Source organism: Colossoma macropomum, unplaced genomic scaffold (assembly GCF_904425465.1).
Source record: "Colossoma macropomum unplaced genomic scaffold, Colossoma_macropomum, whole genome shotgun sequence".
Classification (NCBI taxonomy): Eukaryota; Metazoa; Chordata; class Actinopteri; order Characiformes; family Serrasalmidae; genus Colossoma; species Colossoma macropomum.
In genome coordinates, this window is record NW_023494784.1 from 15,422,714 (window position 1) to 15,439,237 (window position 16,524).

Genomic DNA, 16,524 nt, shown 5'->3' on the forward strand with positions numbered 1-16,524 from the left:
ACTCTCAAAGAGCACCTATATAGGTGTACCCGATTCAAAAAGTGAAGCTATGTAGATGTACAGTAGTGAAAAAAAGTGTATGTAATGTTATACTTTAATGTAAATTGACCATATCACCACATTGCACTCAGCACTAGTTCAGGCAACCTCATTTGGACATGATGATCTCTATAGAAAAGGTGTCTTTATTTAGTGCATCCACTGACCAGCACTACAGGATCCTAGAGGATTTATTATTAGTTGATTTTTTTTTTTTTTCAATTCAATAGAGAGCTGTGAAGATCTTCATTTAAAGATACTGTATATAAAACACTCACTGGAGAATACTGGTTTAAACCTAAATTAATGATCTAAAGGTGAATTCCATTATATGACCTGTTAATATTAAGATCTTTTTATTGTTTTCTTTACATTATCAAGATTGTATAACATGCCTCATTCGAACTCATTCAGAGTGGTTTGATCTAGAGAAACTTGCTGAGACAGATTGCTCACAGTGGTGGTGATAGGAACCAGACATCTGTAGCATTTAATGCCTCTAAAAACTGTAGTTGTTTGACAATTTTGGGCACCCTTGGTCAAATTACATATTTTGATGATTTTCTAATTAAATAATTGTTAGCACATTCTTTACAGTGAACACACCTCTGCACATTTTAATGCTCAATTACTGTTTGTTTGCTGAACTTTACGTATTGGGAGGAAAAATAAAACATAACATTGTGGACTGTAGTACCCTTGGACTGGCAGACTGGGGTGTTGGTCCCTATTTTTAAGAAATGGGACTGGAGGGTGTGTGCCAACTAATCACACTGCTCAGCCTCCCTGGGAAAGTTTATACCAAGGTGCTTGAAAGGAGACTCCGAATGATAGTCGAACCTCAGATTGAGAATGAACAAAGCGGATTCCGTCCCGGCCGTGGAAGAATGGACCAGCTTTTCACCCTCTCGCAGGTTATTGAGGGGTCATGGGAGATTGCCAACCCAGTCTACAAGTGTTTTGTTAAGCTCATTCAGTGTGAGTGTTGGACTCTTTTGTGCCTTGTCTCCACTCCTGTTTGTGATATTCATGGACAGGGTGTCAAGGCATAGCCTAGGTCAGGAGGGTATTATGTTTGGAGGCCGGTGGGTGGCATTGTACCAGACTGTAGTGGTTAAGAGGGTCAGTCGGTCTACGTCCCAACCCTCACCTATGATCATGAGCTTAGGGTAATAATCGAAAGAATGTGATCGTGAATACAAGTGGCGTTACAGTTAAAGATGATGAATGAATTGTGGCCTGTGTAAAATAGTATGTAAAATGTTTTTTAAACTCACCAAATGCCTGAGATATTGTTTTACAATAGTTTTGAGATAAGATTTTGGCCTATAATTTATTTTTCATGGCATCTGTTCATGGCAGAGTTATATGGGGAGTGCTGTAAGTCAAAATTATACCAAAAAAAGTTATTTTTTTTCAGAATTAGCATATGTTTTTGGACATTTCTATATGTGTTGTAGACATTGTGCCATGTGGTTCCTATCACCACCACTGAATAAATAATGTGTACCTTTGTTCTGGGTGTACCTTTGTTCTGGGTGTCCTTCCACACGTCAGGCGTGTTTCTTTTAGAGGCAGTTTGCTATAAAATCATTGTATAAATGTTTTGTCAGACTAAGAATTAGGCTAAGAAAGCAAAAAGAGTGAGAATACTTACACTATTGATCTCTTTTCTGCTGAAGAGACATCATGCACGGTCAAGAGTGGACTTCCACACTCAAAATTCAGAGGTGGGGCAAAGTGCAGCAGCTATTTCTGAGAAGTAACACATCAGAATGAAATAGTATAAGGGTCTTACCTGACAGGTAAGGGGGGAGAGGAGTAAAGAGATGAGTAGTAGAGTGGTTAAATGCTGAGGAGATATGGAACATGTGGGGTTTTCTTAAGGGGGTGAGGTAAAACAAAGCCATGAGTGACCAGCATGTGACATTGATACCATTCACTGCTAAATGCTGTAAATGTAAATAAAAGGCAAATGTTTTTGAAATGTTGCCAATGTAAAGACCCTTTATCAATGGAAAAAAATGGCATTGAAGTTTTAAGTCACCTTAAAATCCTCCAAAATACCCTGTTTTTCTGAAGTATTGAAAGTTTGCACCCATGTGGTCTAGTGGAAAGAGCAACATGCGTATGTGTGAATGGGTCGGGGGGGGGGAGGATGTACTTGCACTGCATGAATTTAAGAAAGTGAACTGTGTATTTCACAGTTCTAACAGTGCAACATAAAAACATGTTTCTCTGCGTGTCTCTGCTCATCATCTTTATCCTCCATTTGTCAGGTAATGTATTAATAGATTCATGTTTTTTCTCAATATTTTTGTACACAATGTAACACGATTATGACCTCTGTCTGCATAGCTGATCATACGTAAACTGAACGTATTTTGTGTGCCTTGGTTTTATTTACTCAGGAGGGATGGAGAGCGGTATAATTGGTGGAAAAGAAGCTAAACCTCACTCCAGGCCCTACATGGTGTCTTTTCAGCTTAACAAAGAACATGAGTGTGGTGGGATGCTCATCAGAAAAGATTATGTGCTGACTTCAGCCCACTGTCTAGAGTAAGTTTGCTTACTTTCACAAAGAACTAAAGACTCACACTGTAAATGTGAGAACATTTAATGTGGTTATGAATAACCAGGAGCACATAGTGTGTCATCTGTAAAATACTCACTTTATTCTGTACGCAGCAGTGCTACAGCTATTAACTAACATGTGTTCATGAGATCCTGTTAGTTTTCTAACTCTAAAGAGAGTTTTCTCTCTTTGATTGATCCACATTACACCGATGTTAGAGCTAACAGCTCCCCCTTATGGGGAAACTTCGGCGGTTTCAGGCCAAGTAAATGATGTGCTTGGCAGTTGAAAATGAAGTAGGTTTGACGTCTGTTTACTATATGCAGTTACAATGACCATATGTCCACATTAGGAGGCGACAAGTCGCTAATGTCTCTCTTGAGCGTGTTAAAGGCCACTCTTGTTGTCGCATGTGGGCTGTCCAGTGTCTGATAAGAAAATGCAAAAATATTTACTATATGTAGCACCATTTTGTCTGAAATATGAATTGTGGTTTTACGTTTGCAAAGGTAGAAGTGTCTCTTTCATTTTCTGGGTGATACTGTTATGAACCGGAATGAAAATCAAAACATTTTGGAGCAGAGGCTGGGGACCTTGGGCCTCCCATGTCTAGGAATTTGCCTAACTTGCTGAATTGCCTTATGCCCAAAAGTAGTAAGAAGTATGCAGTATGTGACCAACATGTATTTCTTCAGTACAACTAACATACCTGGATGGCCTACTACTCTGGACAAAAATTGAAGTATGCGGTGTCTAAATGATCTGCGCCCCCTACCCGATTTGCACTGCGCATGCACAACGCTGTTGAGCATGCATAGAGAACTTTGCATTTACCAGCACTACCAGATTTGTACTGCATATCTGTAAGCATTACATTGCATCTTAACCTAAAAACAACTTTTAGGTAGTATTGAACGCGGAAAGGGAATGAGGGGTGGGTAATATGATGATGATTTATGGTTATTGTAATCAATTATGTCACAATACACTTTTCTGACCATATGGTGGATACTGTCAGCACTTAAAGAACACCGACCAACTACATATTTCATTACAAAGAGATCATAATTACAAGTTAATTGGATTTAATAATAGTACTGAAGTCCCTACTCAATTATAATTATCTGTTGTTTTTGTGATGTAAGAACAATGAACTGTCCGAGACAGAATTCTGTTGGTGTTTTCTGTTGAGAGATTTTTTAAATTATTTGTTCTGCTGTTTGCTTCAGTTCAGTTTTAAGTTGGGTGGGACTAAATTCAGCGTCAGATCTGTATCTATCTGTATCTGAAGTATCTATCAGAGTTAGCAATCTGTATACGTCAGCTACTCACACTACTGTCCCTCGCATACAGTGACAGCTCTCCCCGATAAAACTCCCAGCAAGTAGGTTTAGCTTTTCTAAATGTATTTTTACAAAATAAAATACATAAATAAAATAAATCTTATAATCATGATGTAAATCAATCTTGAATGTAACACTGTTAAATATGTTAAATCCACTGGTTCTTTTGGCTGTTTCAACTTTCAACTAAATATCTTGATGCATATTATGTACTGAGAAAATGTCAAACTGTAGTAATGTTATAGTTTTGTCATATTTGCCCAATGCTATTAAAAGCAAAACAGACTGTTAATTTGGTACATGATGTTATGATTATATGAGGCCAAAATGTAAAGATTTATTACTCCAGTATTCAGCTTATAACACTGACAAACACTTTACTGTGCTTGATGTGATTCAGTTAGATTTTGCCACCCAATACAGTTAATACAGACTAGGATCAGTAAGACTGTTGATCTGTTTCTGCAGTGACTATGATCCCTCTGGGAAAACCCGCCTGGACGTTGTGCTAGGGGCTCATAATATCAGGAGGAAGGAGTCCAGTCAGCAGAGAATTCGAGTGGAGAAGTGCATCAAGCATCCCTCATACAATAAGGGACAGAACAAACTGAGCTGTGATGTCATGTTACTGAAGGTATTACTGTCTCCTTTTGCATCTGGTGCTTTTGATGATTTTGTGTCAGCTCTCAGCTCAGACTCCGAATCTGTTACAGCTACAGACTGACGCCAACCTGACTGAGTCTGTGGGGGTCATTGCTCTTCCTAAAAAGAATGAGAAGCTTCCCGTCAATCAGGAGTGTTCTATAGCAGGCTGGGGTATGGAAGTGCCAAATGAGGGAGAAGCATCGAGTGTTCTGCGAGAGGTCACACTCAAGCTTCAGTTGAAGAAATACTGCAAGACAAAATGGCAGAATCATTTTGATTCTAAACGCATGATCTGCACTGCCTCTGATGGGAAAAGGGCTTTTTGTAAGGTACCTAAGCCCACCACATAGCTGAGTTCACACTAGGCGTTTTGGTGCCTTTTAAAAAGAACAAAAAAAAAGTGACGAGTCACGCCAACTGTTTTTTAATCAGCCAACCAATCAGTTCGCAGCTCAGCAGGTTCTTGGAACCAACAACCAAAGTGGAAGTTTAATAGGTGGAAATAAAATACTTTTTACTTTACTGTATTCTGCAAGATACTGTGAAGTAAAAACTAGATATTCCATAATATCCAAAAGAATATAATGCAATTTCACAAATAAATCAAACCAGTAAATCCCTTCTGGATATTGACTGTCCAGTCCTAGCAGTAACTAGGCCCAGGCTACTCTGATAAGCTTTCAGAATGAAAGAAAATGCTATAATGATGTGTGGGGGATTTCTAAACACATAGCCGATAGCCCAGGAATTTGGATGGGGAATTTTACACATTAGAACATCTCACAATATGTTCACTTTGATACCTAAAGCTGCACTTTTTTTGTTAAAACTGAAAGAATTAGCATTACTGTGTCAGGAGAAAAAATACATAATAAACACATGATAATTTAAAAGTTTCAGGTAATTTTCTTGGGAATTTTTTGGACCACGTCATATGTCTTAACATATTAATGTCACACACAGGCTCGAAAAGATCCTACTCAATGTTCGGATCACAAATGCAAAATCAACATTGTACTGATATAGATATGACAGCAATAGTATATGATTTACTTACATCTTTTACATACATACACGTCCTTCACCAAGTTTGACCGAGTTCTCTTTGAATACTCTTTTAGCTCACGTAAAATCATGAGATTCATCAGGGAAGGGGTCCAAAGCACAACCAACATTACAAAACGTTCTTCTGCACTAGGGCTGCAAGAACTAATCCTCATAACCAATAACGTCAAAAATACAAAAAATGTTGGAATCAAGTTATTGATGGTTGGCTTGAGGGTTGCGTATCCCATTTATCACGTGATTGAAAGAGGACAATACAGAGAGCAGGCCATGCACAACACAGTGTTGTGCATGGCCAAAAAAATACTTCATCTTACAAAAGAAAATATTTCATCTTAACAGTGTCTAAAAGGACATTTTGCTGTGTGATGTGTAAAAGCGAGCTCAGCAGGCTGTGCAACCACTAAACGCGAGTATGTGAGAGAATATTCATTGTGTCCAGAAACTCAGCATAGTGAGATACTAATATCTTATTAAAACCACAGCTAAAATAAAAACAGCGCATCACTGTCTGCTTTTCAGCTGATTCTGTTTTTGGTCAGAACTGTCTGAAAGGATGAGCTTCAGTTTGAAACTGTTGGTCTAAACTGCTCATCTAAACTACATGGTTATCAGGGAAGTTTGTACATGATGCACACAGACTAGCTTGGATGCTTTTTTAAATTTTTTAAACTCTATTTTCAGTATTGGAGTAAATACTGATAAAAACGTATACAATTGAATATGATTATTGCCATTTTATATTTGATGAGCTCCTTCAGGTCTCCTTATTTGACACGCCTGATGACTGCACTGTTAGTGTGATCTGTAATATTAAATTTCATTATATAAGCTATTTATAAGCCTCTTAGTTTATTTTTGCTTTACCATTAGAGGAGCTATATAGAACACCAGCCAGTCTTGGACTTGGATGTGCTGTTCCTTTATTGTTTCTGCACCTTTTAAAAATAGAGTTTTCATTAGCAAGAAGAGTTTTCAGAACCTTCCTTTTTCCCCATATCAGTGCAAGATGCACCCCAGCAGGCAGCATTTCATTTCCTCCATTCAAAAACACCTGATGTGAAAACAGCCTTTACATACATTATATATAGTTTGAGAACTGACAGGATATAAATAACTATCTGAATATTTAACTCTCTCTCTCTCTCTCTCTCTCGCTCTCTCTCTCTCTCTCTCTCTCTACAGGGTGATTCAGGAAGTCCTCTTATCTGTAATAATAAGCCTCAGGGAATAGCTGCATATACGTACCCTGATGACTGTCTAAACCGCGATTTCCCAGAGGTGTACATTGAGGTAGCCTACTTCTTAAAATGGATTAAGAAAGTAATCAAGTCTGACTGAGAGTATTATATGCTTGTACAACAGTAACCACACTCCAATAAATTACATATTGCATGTCCAGAGCGTATGTTCATATATGGTAGGTATAAAAAAAGTGCATTCTGTCCACTGTAAGGTAATCAAATCTTTGAATTTCACTTATATTATTAAACATACATTTTACACTTTTCCTTGAAAAGCATTGTCAAAGTGAGAAAAGCAGTACTAAACTTTCTTAATACCAAGCAATATTGTCATAAAGTTGTCTTTATTCATCTTTTGATGTTGCTTGTCAACAAAGGCATACATATGAGTACAGTCTTCTGAGTTTGCTAATATAGCAAAATGCAAATTTATGAAATGGCATGAACGACAAGGATCAAGAACAAGAAGTCTTTGCTGAAAGGTAATTCATTTTCAGCTGTTCGGAAAGCTACCATGAGCCTGACTACGTTGTAGATATGAGACACACATTTTACATCTCTTATGTCTTATGAGATTTGACTGTTTATAGATTAAGTCTTAACACAAATTTAGCTGTTTGGGGAGATGTCAGGTGCCAAAAGCCTAAAAGGGGTCTTACTCTGTATCTCTACTGTTACAAAGGGAGAACAGTTTCAGTTTCATGTATTTTGACCATGGTAACTGTTGTACCGTAATAAACTATGGTGAATGTCTGCTGATAAAATTGGGTACTGACTAAGTAACTTTGTAAACCATGTCAGAAGCCTACCATGATAAGTGAAGCTATGTTCAACTATGGAACACTCAATAAAGAAAATCGTCAGCATACTTGGGAATAAATTACAATAATCCTATAAAAGATTTATACTTATTGCTTTCCCCCAGCGAGATTTGTCACTCATCACTTTTTAGAAATAAAGTCGCTAAGTTAAAAGGGTGTCAAATGTCACTAAGTCTAGCGGCTTAGGCCACATATGTCATATATGGATGACTGAAAAAGTGACAGTTAAAAATTTGTAGATCACATGGTAGTCCACATTCAAGTAGATTCTATGCCTATACAAATCAGATTCAAGTACGATTCAAGTCCTGCATCCCCACTCCTGCTTTAATCCCTTGGTTACCTCTGGCCAAAACAAGCACAACGTGAGAAGTCTGTCTGTCTGCTGTGCTGCCAGGTCTTTCTAAGGACTTTCCGGGGTGTTTTTATTTCACAGCTAAAAACAGGGACATTTCCAGAAATGACTGTCCCCAGAAATCGGGAATGTCTGGTCACCATAGTTTATTAGACAGACAGAAGTAAAGCCACAAGGCTCTGTGGTGTTTGCCCATGTTCAGTCACAGTGAAGACTCATTAGGTTGCAGCACTTCCTGTCTGTTAAGCTCGTCATCTACAACAAAACAAAAACACAAAAGAAATTAAAAACATATACACATAAGACAACAATAATACCTCACAAAAATAGATCAAAACAATTTTGATTGTTTTGAGCAGGAGTGATTCTGATTAATTTAAATGGAGATTAGTTTACAGGTCAAAAGGAAAGTGCAATGTTGTGGAAACCATGATTCTATTCAGAGTGAAATGCTGCATTGTGCAGGCCATGAAGATTTAATACCACACTGTGAACCATAATCAGGATGTACTCTCACCTGACTGGGGTCTCTGGTTAAGTATCTGTTCTCTATAACCTTATGTAGAAATGACATCACACAATCAGCAAAGACATGCAGCTCTGTTAAACACGTTTTAAAGCTACGACATGCATTCATTAACTAGTATTTGCTTACTGAATTTACATAAAGCAATAAAACAGGTCTGTCACAGGAAAGTGAAGAACAATTGGATGAAATATTGCAAGTCTAAATTACATTTTGTCAGTTCTGGGCTACTGCAGAGACATGGCAGCGCAACACATTGGAGGAGGACCCACTCCTTATGTAAATATGAAATGCTCTTTTTCAGCTAACGACAACCCAACGATTCGTAGTTAAGGGTAATCATACAATAATGAAAACATGGAATTATGTACCATATTCCATTTCTGCTAATAGATCCCTAAATCTTACACACTGCACCTTTAATCTAGATCTACCACATCTGTAACATATGGGAAATTACCATAGACAATGCTTTAAACACATTTAAGTAAATGTGGCTAGGCATCATAACTGAGCTCAGTCGTCCTTTGCCCTCTCTTATTTCTTCCAATTCTATTATTCTAACATTCGTCTTCTTCTTTTTCTTCTTCTTCTTCTTCTTATTATTATTATTGACAACTTATTATTATTGTATAGTCATAAACCAGCATTTAAACCAATAAACTTGTCTTCTAATTTGGGTGTTCTTCCATACATCTGATCAGTGAAACAACAAAGAGCCATAGTGTGGTCCATTTTGTGTCAGCTATAAAATCATTGTAGAAATGTTCTGTCACGCTGAGTTTCAGGTTAGGAGAATAAAAGACTTATAAGTATGCTGCAGGCAGTAGAAAGTGTTTTCTGATCAGAACACTTCCACATTCATGATCTCCATTCTGCTGAAGTGACATCATGTAGCGTCCGGAGTGGCCTTTTGACACACTAAAAGTCAGAGGCAGGGCAAAGTGCAGCAGCTATTTCTGAGAAGCGACACATCAGAATGAAATGGTGGAAGGGTCTTACCTGACAATATCAAGAGGCAGATGAGTGAAGAGATGAATAGTAGAGTGGGTAAATGCAGAGGAGGTATGGAACATTTCAGAATTTTAAGGGGACTGACAAAGCCTGGGCTGACCAGCATGTGTCACTGGTACTGTTCTATAGTTTGGCCTTTCTCTAGCATTGAACCTTCTCCATGTACAATATGCAAATTTATAGTAGTTTACATAGTAGTAGTGATGGAAAGCAGAAAGTTAGCAATAAAAGTGATCATTGTGTTGACAGTAGTTGATTAACTAGAAGATAACTTGGTTAACTAGTTGCATGTTAATCCTCAACATGTTAACCACTTGAATGAGGTTTACTGAGAGCATTTCTGATGTTTTAGGGGAGAGAGGGGCACAACCTAACACATTTTGGTTTTTGTGAAATAATTTTAAAACTGTTAAGGTTGGAATAATCATGTTTTTCTGAAAGATACTAAAAAGATGCTAAAAAGTAGAAGATAATCTGTTTTCAGATTTTTTCACTTTTTCATTTTAAAATTCCTGTGAACATATGAAACAAAAGGACAAAATTTATTTTATCTGTCTTTATGTACTAAAGGTGTTTTAGTTGTATTGTCGTGTAACAACTAACCCTGCAGTACAGAGGTTTTACTTAAGCCTAATGAGCACTTCAAAACAAGGCTGCATTGTAGGCAACAAGATGGTGATTAAAGTAATATAAGGTTTGATTTTGTGATTTACACAAACAGCTCAGTAACCGAAAAAAACGTGTTTTGAAAAAAATGACTCACATGCCCTGAAAACACTCTCTGGCACAGATTTCTTTAAACCGCTGATGAATCGCTCTGAATTTTGGTCGGAGACCGTGGCTAGGAAATGTGGTAATGTGGCCAGAAGCACACACTGCTTGACCATGTATAACAATATAAAAGGTTGTGTTAAAATGTGCCCTGTGCTAGGTAGTTATACTCCTATACGAGAAAAATTAACTAAAGTAGGACACTATAGCACACTTTTAACTAACAAACCAGGAAACATCCAAACTATGATCTTTCCTTCTAATTCACTTTTATTTCACAATAATAGGATGATAAGGGCATGCTGACATTATACAACAGCTTGTAGAGGCAGTTACCCAGAAACAAATCTCTAACAGTGGCTCTAAAAGCTATTACAGTTAGCTACAGCAGCAGTACCAATACTGCTTTCCAGTGTATGAAGAGTGCCTAACCTTCTGTTTTTTACTGAATTACAATAGCAGTGATAAGTAACGATTTGTAGAAACTACCTTTTGTAAAGTACTAACATTAATGTCTCAGTGCTACACTTATGATCTGTTTTGCCATTTAGCCTGCTAGCACCAACTAGCGGCTAAACCAGCAAGTAAATTGGCTATTTTTTTGAAGGGCAGGACTTTCCACGTAAAAAGATGCCTTATTGAGCATTACAAAGTTTCCCATTCATATTTGAACCTGTCTCCTCAATTATAAATGGTTCTGTTCCTTCTCAATAGTCCAAGTTTACCTTTGTTTTATCTATCCATAAGATGATGCTCCTGAACAGTAGAGGCTTTTAGATGTTTTTGGCAAACTCTAATGTGGTGTTATTGATCTGGCCAACTGTAGATTCTACTGTCATGAACCACAGTTGTTTTCTGGGCCTTTTGGTGTTTCTGAGCTCACTAGTGCATTTTTTAAGAATGTACAAAATAGTTGATTTGGCCACACCTTGTTGCTATCTTTCTGATGGGTTTGTTTTCATTTTTCAGCCAATGCCAACAGACAATGCTAATGCCACACTTGAAATCAACTCCAGATCTTTTATCTGCTCACTTGTAAGTGAAATAATGAGGGAATAACACACAGCTGGCTATGGAAGAGCTGAGCTGTCTGATTACTTTTGAGCCTCTAAAAATGGGAGGCTGTTCATGAAAATGGTTGTAGTTCCTACCCCGTTTACCCAATTTTGATGTAAACACCCTCAAATTAAAGCTGATAGTCTGTACTTTTAAATCATGAACACTTTGAAACAGCTAAAAACAATAACTTTGTCAACGTCCGAACATTTAAGGATATTATCTTATAAGCATATTATAGCATGTTACATGTTAACAAGACATAGGTTTAAAAGATGAAAGAAATGTGCATCTACCAATAATCTAACCTGTTATGGGAATGAACACAGTCATTTTTGAGATTAGCATTGCTTTTTATACCTTTCCAATAGTTCACTTCGGTCGTTTTGTATGCAGTTTAACTCAATATTAAAGAATCAAATGGGGCAGACTTGACTCAAAAAATATGTGGAGCATGATTTTGAAATTTTGCATTTGTCACATGAAGTAAACTAAATAATATCTTGGATCCATGATGTGACCAGCCAGGCCCTAGTTGGCATGGAATTATTTTTTATGTGGTATTAAAGCTTTATATCCTCCTCTATTTCACCCATGTTGCACCACTGTGGTCTTGAAAGAGTTACCCACTGCAGTATATATGTGTGTGGAAGTGTTTGCGGGCAGAGGAGGTGTTTGTAGGTGGGCTGCAAGTCTGTAAAAAGGGGAAATGTATTCACCCTTTTCGCACATCTGTCAGTTCTGCAGGAAAATGGTTCTCTTTGTGTCTTTGCTCATCATTTCTGCCCTCCATTTGTCTGGTAATGTATTTATTAATATATTAGTGTTTTTATGTTTTTGTACACAATTTAACCTGCTTACACATTCTTCAGTGCTCTAGCTGCACAGATTATATGCATTCTGAACAATGGGCCTCATTCACCAACTGTTCTTAAGATGACATTTCTTCTTAAAACCCACTTACACAGTTTTTACAACGATTCTGATATTTGTCAGTGTTTTCTTATTTGGGATTTGTTCTTAGGTAACAACAGAATCTACACACACTCAAGAGCACAAATGTGAGAACAGTTCTGTGGTTTAAGAACACGTCATGAATCTGATGTAGACTTTTTCTTAGGACCTTTCTTAAGAACACATTTAAGAAGAAACTTAGGAAGATACTTGTGAATGAGGCCCAGTGTCACTGATAAGGTCCCTATAATAATTGCGGAGCTAAACTGTGAATGTAACTTTGTGTATCTCGTTTTTTATTTTCTCAGGAACAATGGAGAGTGCAATTATTGGTGGAAAAGAAGCTAAACCTCACTCCAGACCCTACATGGTGTCTTTTCAGGTTAATAAAGAACACAAGTGTGGTGGAATGCTCATCACCAAAAACTATGTGCTGACTTCAGCTCACTGTCTAAAGTAAGTTTAGTTCACTGTAATATAATTTTGATTGATTTGAGATGTGCTAGTGTAAACAAACTTACTGAGTCAGAACTGTTCACAGTTCACAGAGTTAGAAGTGTTAGAACGTGTTAATTTGTTACAGTTATAATAATTACATAGTGCTCAATTTGATTCAGCTGTGAATTTGTTCAAACAGTTAATTGAAAGGAACCAGCTGAAGAGAACAATTTATTCCTGAGTCAAACATTGCTATAGTTTACACAAACTAGGATCAGTAAGTCTGATGAAACCTGTGTTTGTGCAGTGGATATGAATCATCTGGGAAAAAACACCTGGAAGTTCTGCTGGGGGCTCATAATATCAGCCGGAAAGAATCCAGCCAGCAGAGAATTAAAGTGGAGAAGTACATCAAGCATCCCTCATACAAGGAGGCACAGAATGACAGGAGCTATGATATCATGTTACTGAAGGTATTACTGTCTCCTACCTATACTTATAGCTGGTGCTTTTGTTGATTTTTGTGCCAGCTCTCAGCTCAGATTTACTAAAGTTTTGCTCAGATTTCATTTTGGCGTGAACTGTTGCTTTGGCAATTTACTAAATAAGAGCAATGGTCTTTCAGCACCCAGCACATATTGAAAATATTCAGGCTCTAAAGCTATGTGCTACTTCTTTGTTCCTGTGTGCTGTGGCTTCTGCGTGCAGTGGTTTGTAAGCAGAGCTGGGTAGAGTAGTTTAAATCAATACTCACATAAAAGTATTGATACTTGCATTAAATTATTACACAAATAAAAGTACCTTCCAAAAAACAACTTGAGTAGAAATCAATATTTTAATTAAGTACACTTGAGTAAATGTAACTAGTTACTACACACCTCTGTTTGTATGTGGGCAGTGACACTGCCATCTATTGATGTAATACACACAGAAAACTTTTACGCTCAAAATCATACAGTTTCCAAACAACCTGGGTGAAATTAAACAGGTTTTTTATTTTACATGGTTTCCAAAAACACTCAGCACAGAGCTCAATTCAGCTCATCCAACCAGCTGAAAATGAATGTGTATTTTAAATGTAAAAAGTAAAAGTAAAAAAAATCATTTCAATTGTCCTATTTTATGTACAATGATACACAGATGTTTGCTTTTGCAAAAGAAATGCTGACATAATTTCAACGTTAATTCCCAAAAGGTTGTTTGTAATTTCCACTGTTGTATTTAAAAGCCAGCAAAAGTGCAATATCCGTATAAAAGTAAACAAAAACGTAAACTATAAGGCTATATCTCAATATTAAATGAACTGAGCATTACAAGTTCATTTAAAATCTAATCATATATTTGTATATAAAGTGTGACTCCTCTGGCTGGGATGAGTGAGAGGGAATTTTTCACATGTTCCTTTCCAGCAAACTGCGAAGTCCACAACCGAATACTGGTGGATTCTACAACCGAATAGAGGTGGACTCTACAACCAAATAGAGGTGTAAATTGGTAGCTATTAACATATCTACGGAGCAAGTTTTTTGTTATTTGTAGAATTGGCACTTAGTGGCTGCTGCTCCATTTAAGGTGCAACAGAAAACTCGAATAAGAAGCTGGATAACTTCACGCTTTCTGTTCACTCTGGTAACTAATACATTTGGGTCATTAGCATGGGTGAAGTTATTTGATCCTCATGTTAAACAACGTCAACACTTATTTCCCATCAAGATTGTACTCAATTAAGAAACCTTACCATTTCCAACAGCTTTGCTAATCAACTGTTCAAGATTGGGTAAGCAAACCAGATTGTCCAGTTCCGAGAGCTGCACAGTGACTTTTAAGAATATCATGGACTGTATTAAATAAAACTATAGAAATCATTTTTCATTATAGTATGAAATTAAACTGTATTCGGTTCACAATGTCTTGCAACCCCCATATTGAAAAAAAAATAAATGCTAATATGCCTATTGTTAAAATAAGGAAAAACAAGTCAATATTTCAACTTTATGAGTCATAGTTTGAACATGATCAAACTGTCGAACAGATGCATACATTTTCTTCTCCTACCTGGCAGAAAGAGGCTCTTATACAAAAAGCATGTGAGCCAAAAATTATGGTCATGTTAAGTCTAAAATTGTGCCCATGTTCATTTGCATGGAATTTCTTTGTTGATAACCTGCTATACTGGCCACCCTTAAAGTGTTGGTAGACTGTCGGTAATTAGCACATCTCTTAATCGTAAATATGCCCCTTAATCTGTTCCAGCTGAAGACCAAGGCCAAGATGAACAAATACGTGGATGTCATTGTTCTTCCTAAGAAGAATGAGACAATTCCTGCCAATCAGAAGTGCTCTATAGCGGGCTGGGGTATAAAAGTACCAGGCAAGCATCAAGCATCGAATGTTCTGCAAGAAGTCACACTCAAAGTACAGTTTAACTTTGAATGCAAGAATTTATGGAAGGATTATTTTGATTCTATGCGCATGATCTGCACAGCATCGGATGGGAAAAGGGCTTTTTGTCAGGTACTAAAGTCTGCCACAGCACACTCTCTTAAAGCTGTGTTCACACTACATGTTCTGGCGTCTTTTTAAAAACAGTTGCTACAGTTAGGCCAAATGTTGAGGAATACTATTTATGACTTATTAATTTATCTACTACAGTGCCCCCAAACGTATTTGGATACTTAACATTTAACCATTGGTAGAATTTAATGAAGTTCTTTAGGTTACTTCATGAAATGTTTAACCTTGTGGTTTTGGTTCAGTGACTGTTTCAGCTGGATTTCTTAGCTCAGCCAGATTACTTGAAATGCCCCATGTGCTCTTCACTGAGGTTGCACAGACTTGTTGATGTAATTTAGAGAACAGTGTGACTTATTATGAACTGCGAACACTTGTCATGTACACAGTGAAGATTTGTTCATTTTTATCATTTACACTAAGTCACACAGTGCTCTAAACCACAATTCAGCAAGTCTGCACGGCCTTAATGAAGATGTGAATAGGCTGAATTTAATGGGTTGGGTGTATTAATGGAAAACAATTGTGTTAGCAACAGTGGCATTAAAAAAAGCAACATTTGGACACTAAACATGTCAAGTGGAAAATTGTTCATGTTTTTGGCAAACCATTCCTTTATTGCATTGTTAAATGTTGCACAAGTGTCCAAATACCTTTTGGAGCCCACTGTGTTTATTACTAATAACAATAAATACCACCTAGATAGTCAAGCAAGCTAATTAGTGGTAGTTACAGTGCAGATCAGGTTCCCTTTTTCCATATCAGCACAGGAAACTCACCAGCAGGCAGCATTTGTCCCATACAGAAATGCATAGTGTGAAAACAGCATAACAAAATTTCAGAACATTCTTCTAAAATTACATAAATAATATTTTTACTAACTTCCATATTTTACTTTTCTATCTCTCTCTCTCAGGGTGATTCAGGGAGTCCTCTTATCTGTAACCATGAGCCTAAGGGAATAGCTGCATATACGTACCCTGATGACTGTCTAAACCGCAAGTTCCCAGAGATATACATTAAGGTAGCCTACTTCTTACCATGGATTAAGAAAGTAATTCAATCTAACTGAGAGTATTATTTGCCTGTACAACATTAACCACTCCAATAAATTACATACTGCATTTGACATGTTCTCTCTTCTTCTTCTGAATGCCTCCCACCAAG

The 16,524-nt window shown here is 37.2% G+C and overlaps 2 protein-coding genes across 3 annotated transcripts; both read left to right on the forward strand.

Moving 5' to 3' along the window:
- Nucleotides 1-2,201: 2,201 nt before the first annotated feature.
- On the forward strand, nt 2,202-7,232 carry LOC118809904 (granzyme B-like). The gene is made up of 5 exons (XM_036573420.1): nt 2,202-2,318; nt 2,451-2,598; nt 4,426-4,591; nt 4,671-4,931; nt 6,853-7,232. The coding sequence occupies exons 1-5, from the start codon at nt 2,270-2,272 to the stop codon at nt 7,006-7,008; spliced, it is 780 nt and encodes a 259-aa protein (XP_036429313.1). The 5' UTR covers nt 2,202-2,269; the 3' UTR covers nt 7,009-7,232.
- A 2,325-nt stretch (nt 7,233-9,557) lies between these two features.
- Nucleotides 9,558-16,486, forward strand: LOC118811274 (granzyme B-like). 2 transcript variants are annotated; one of them, XM_036575537.1, is made up of 5 exons: nt 9,558-9,678; nt 12,717-12,864; nt 13,154-13,319; nt 15,100-15,360; nt 16,274-16,486. In XM_036575537.1, the coding sequence occupies exons 1-5, from the start codon at nt 9,636-9,638 to the stop codon at nt 16,427-16,429; spliced, it is 774 nt and encodes a 257-aa protein (XP_036431430.1). In that variant the 5' UTR covers nt 9,558-9,635; the 3' UTR covers nt 16,430-16,486. The 2 variants fall into 2 exon arrangements, with proteins under 2 accessions (XP_036431430.1, XP_036431358.1); XM_036575465.1 differs by lacking the exon at nt 9,558-9,678 and adding an exon at nt 12,195-12,254.
- The last annotated feature ends 38 nt before the right edge of the window (nt 16,487-16,524 follow it).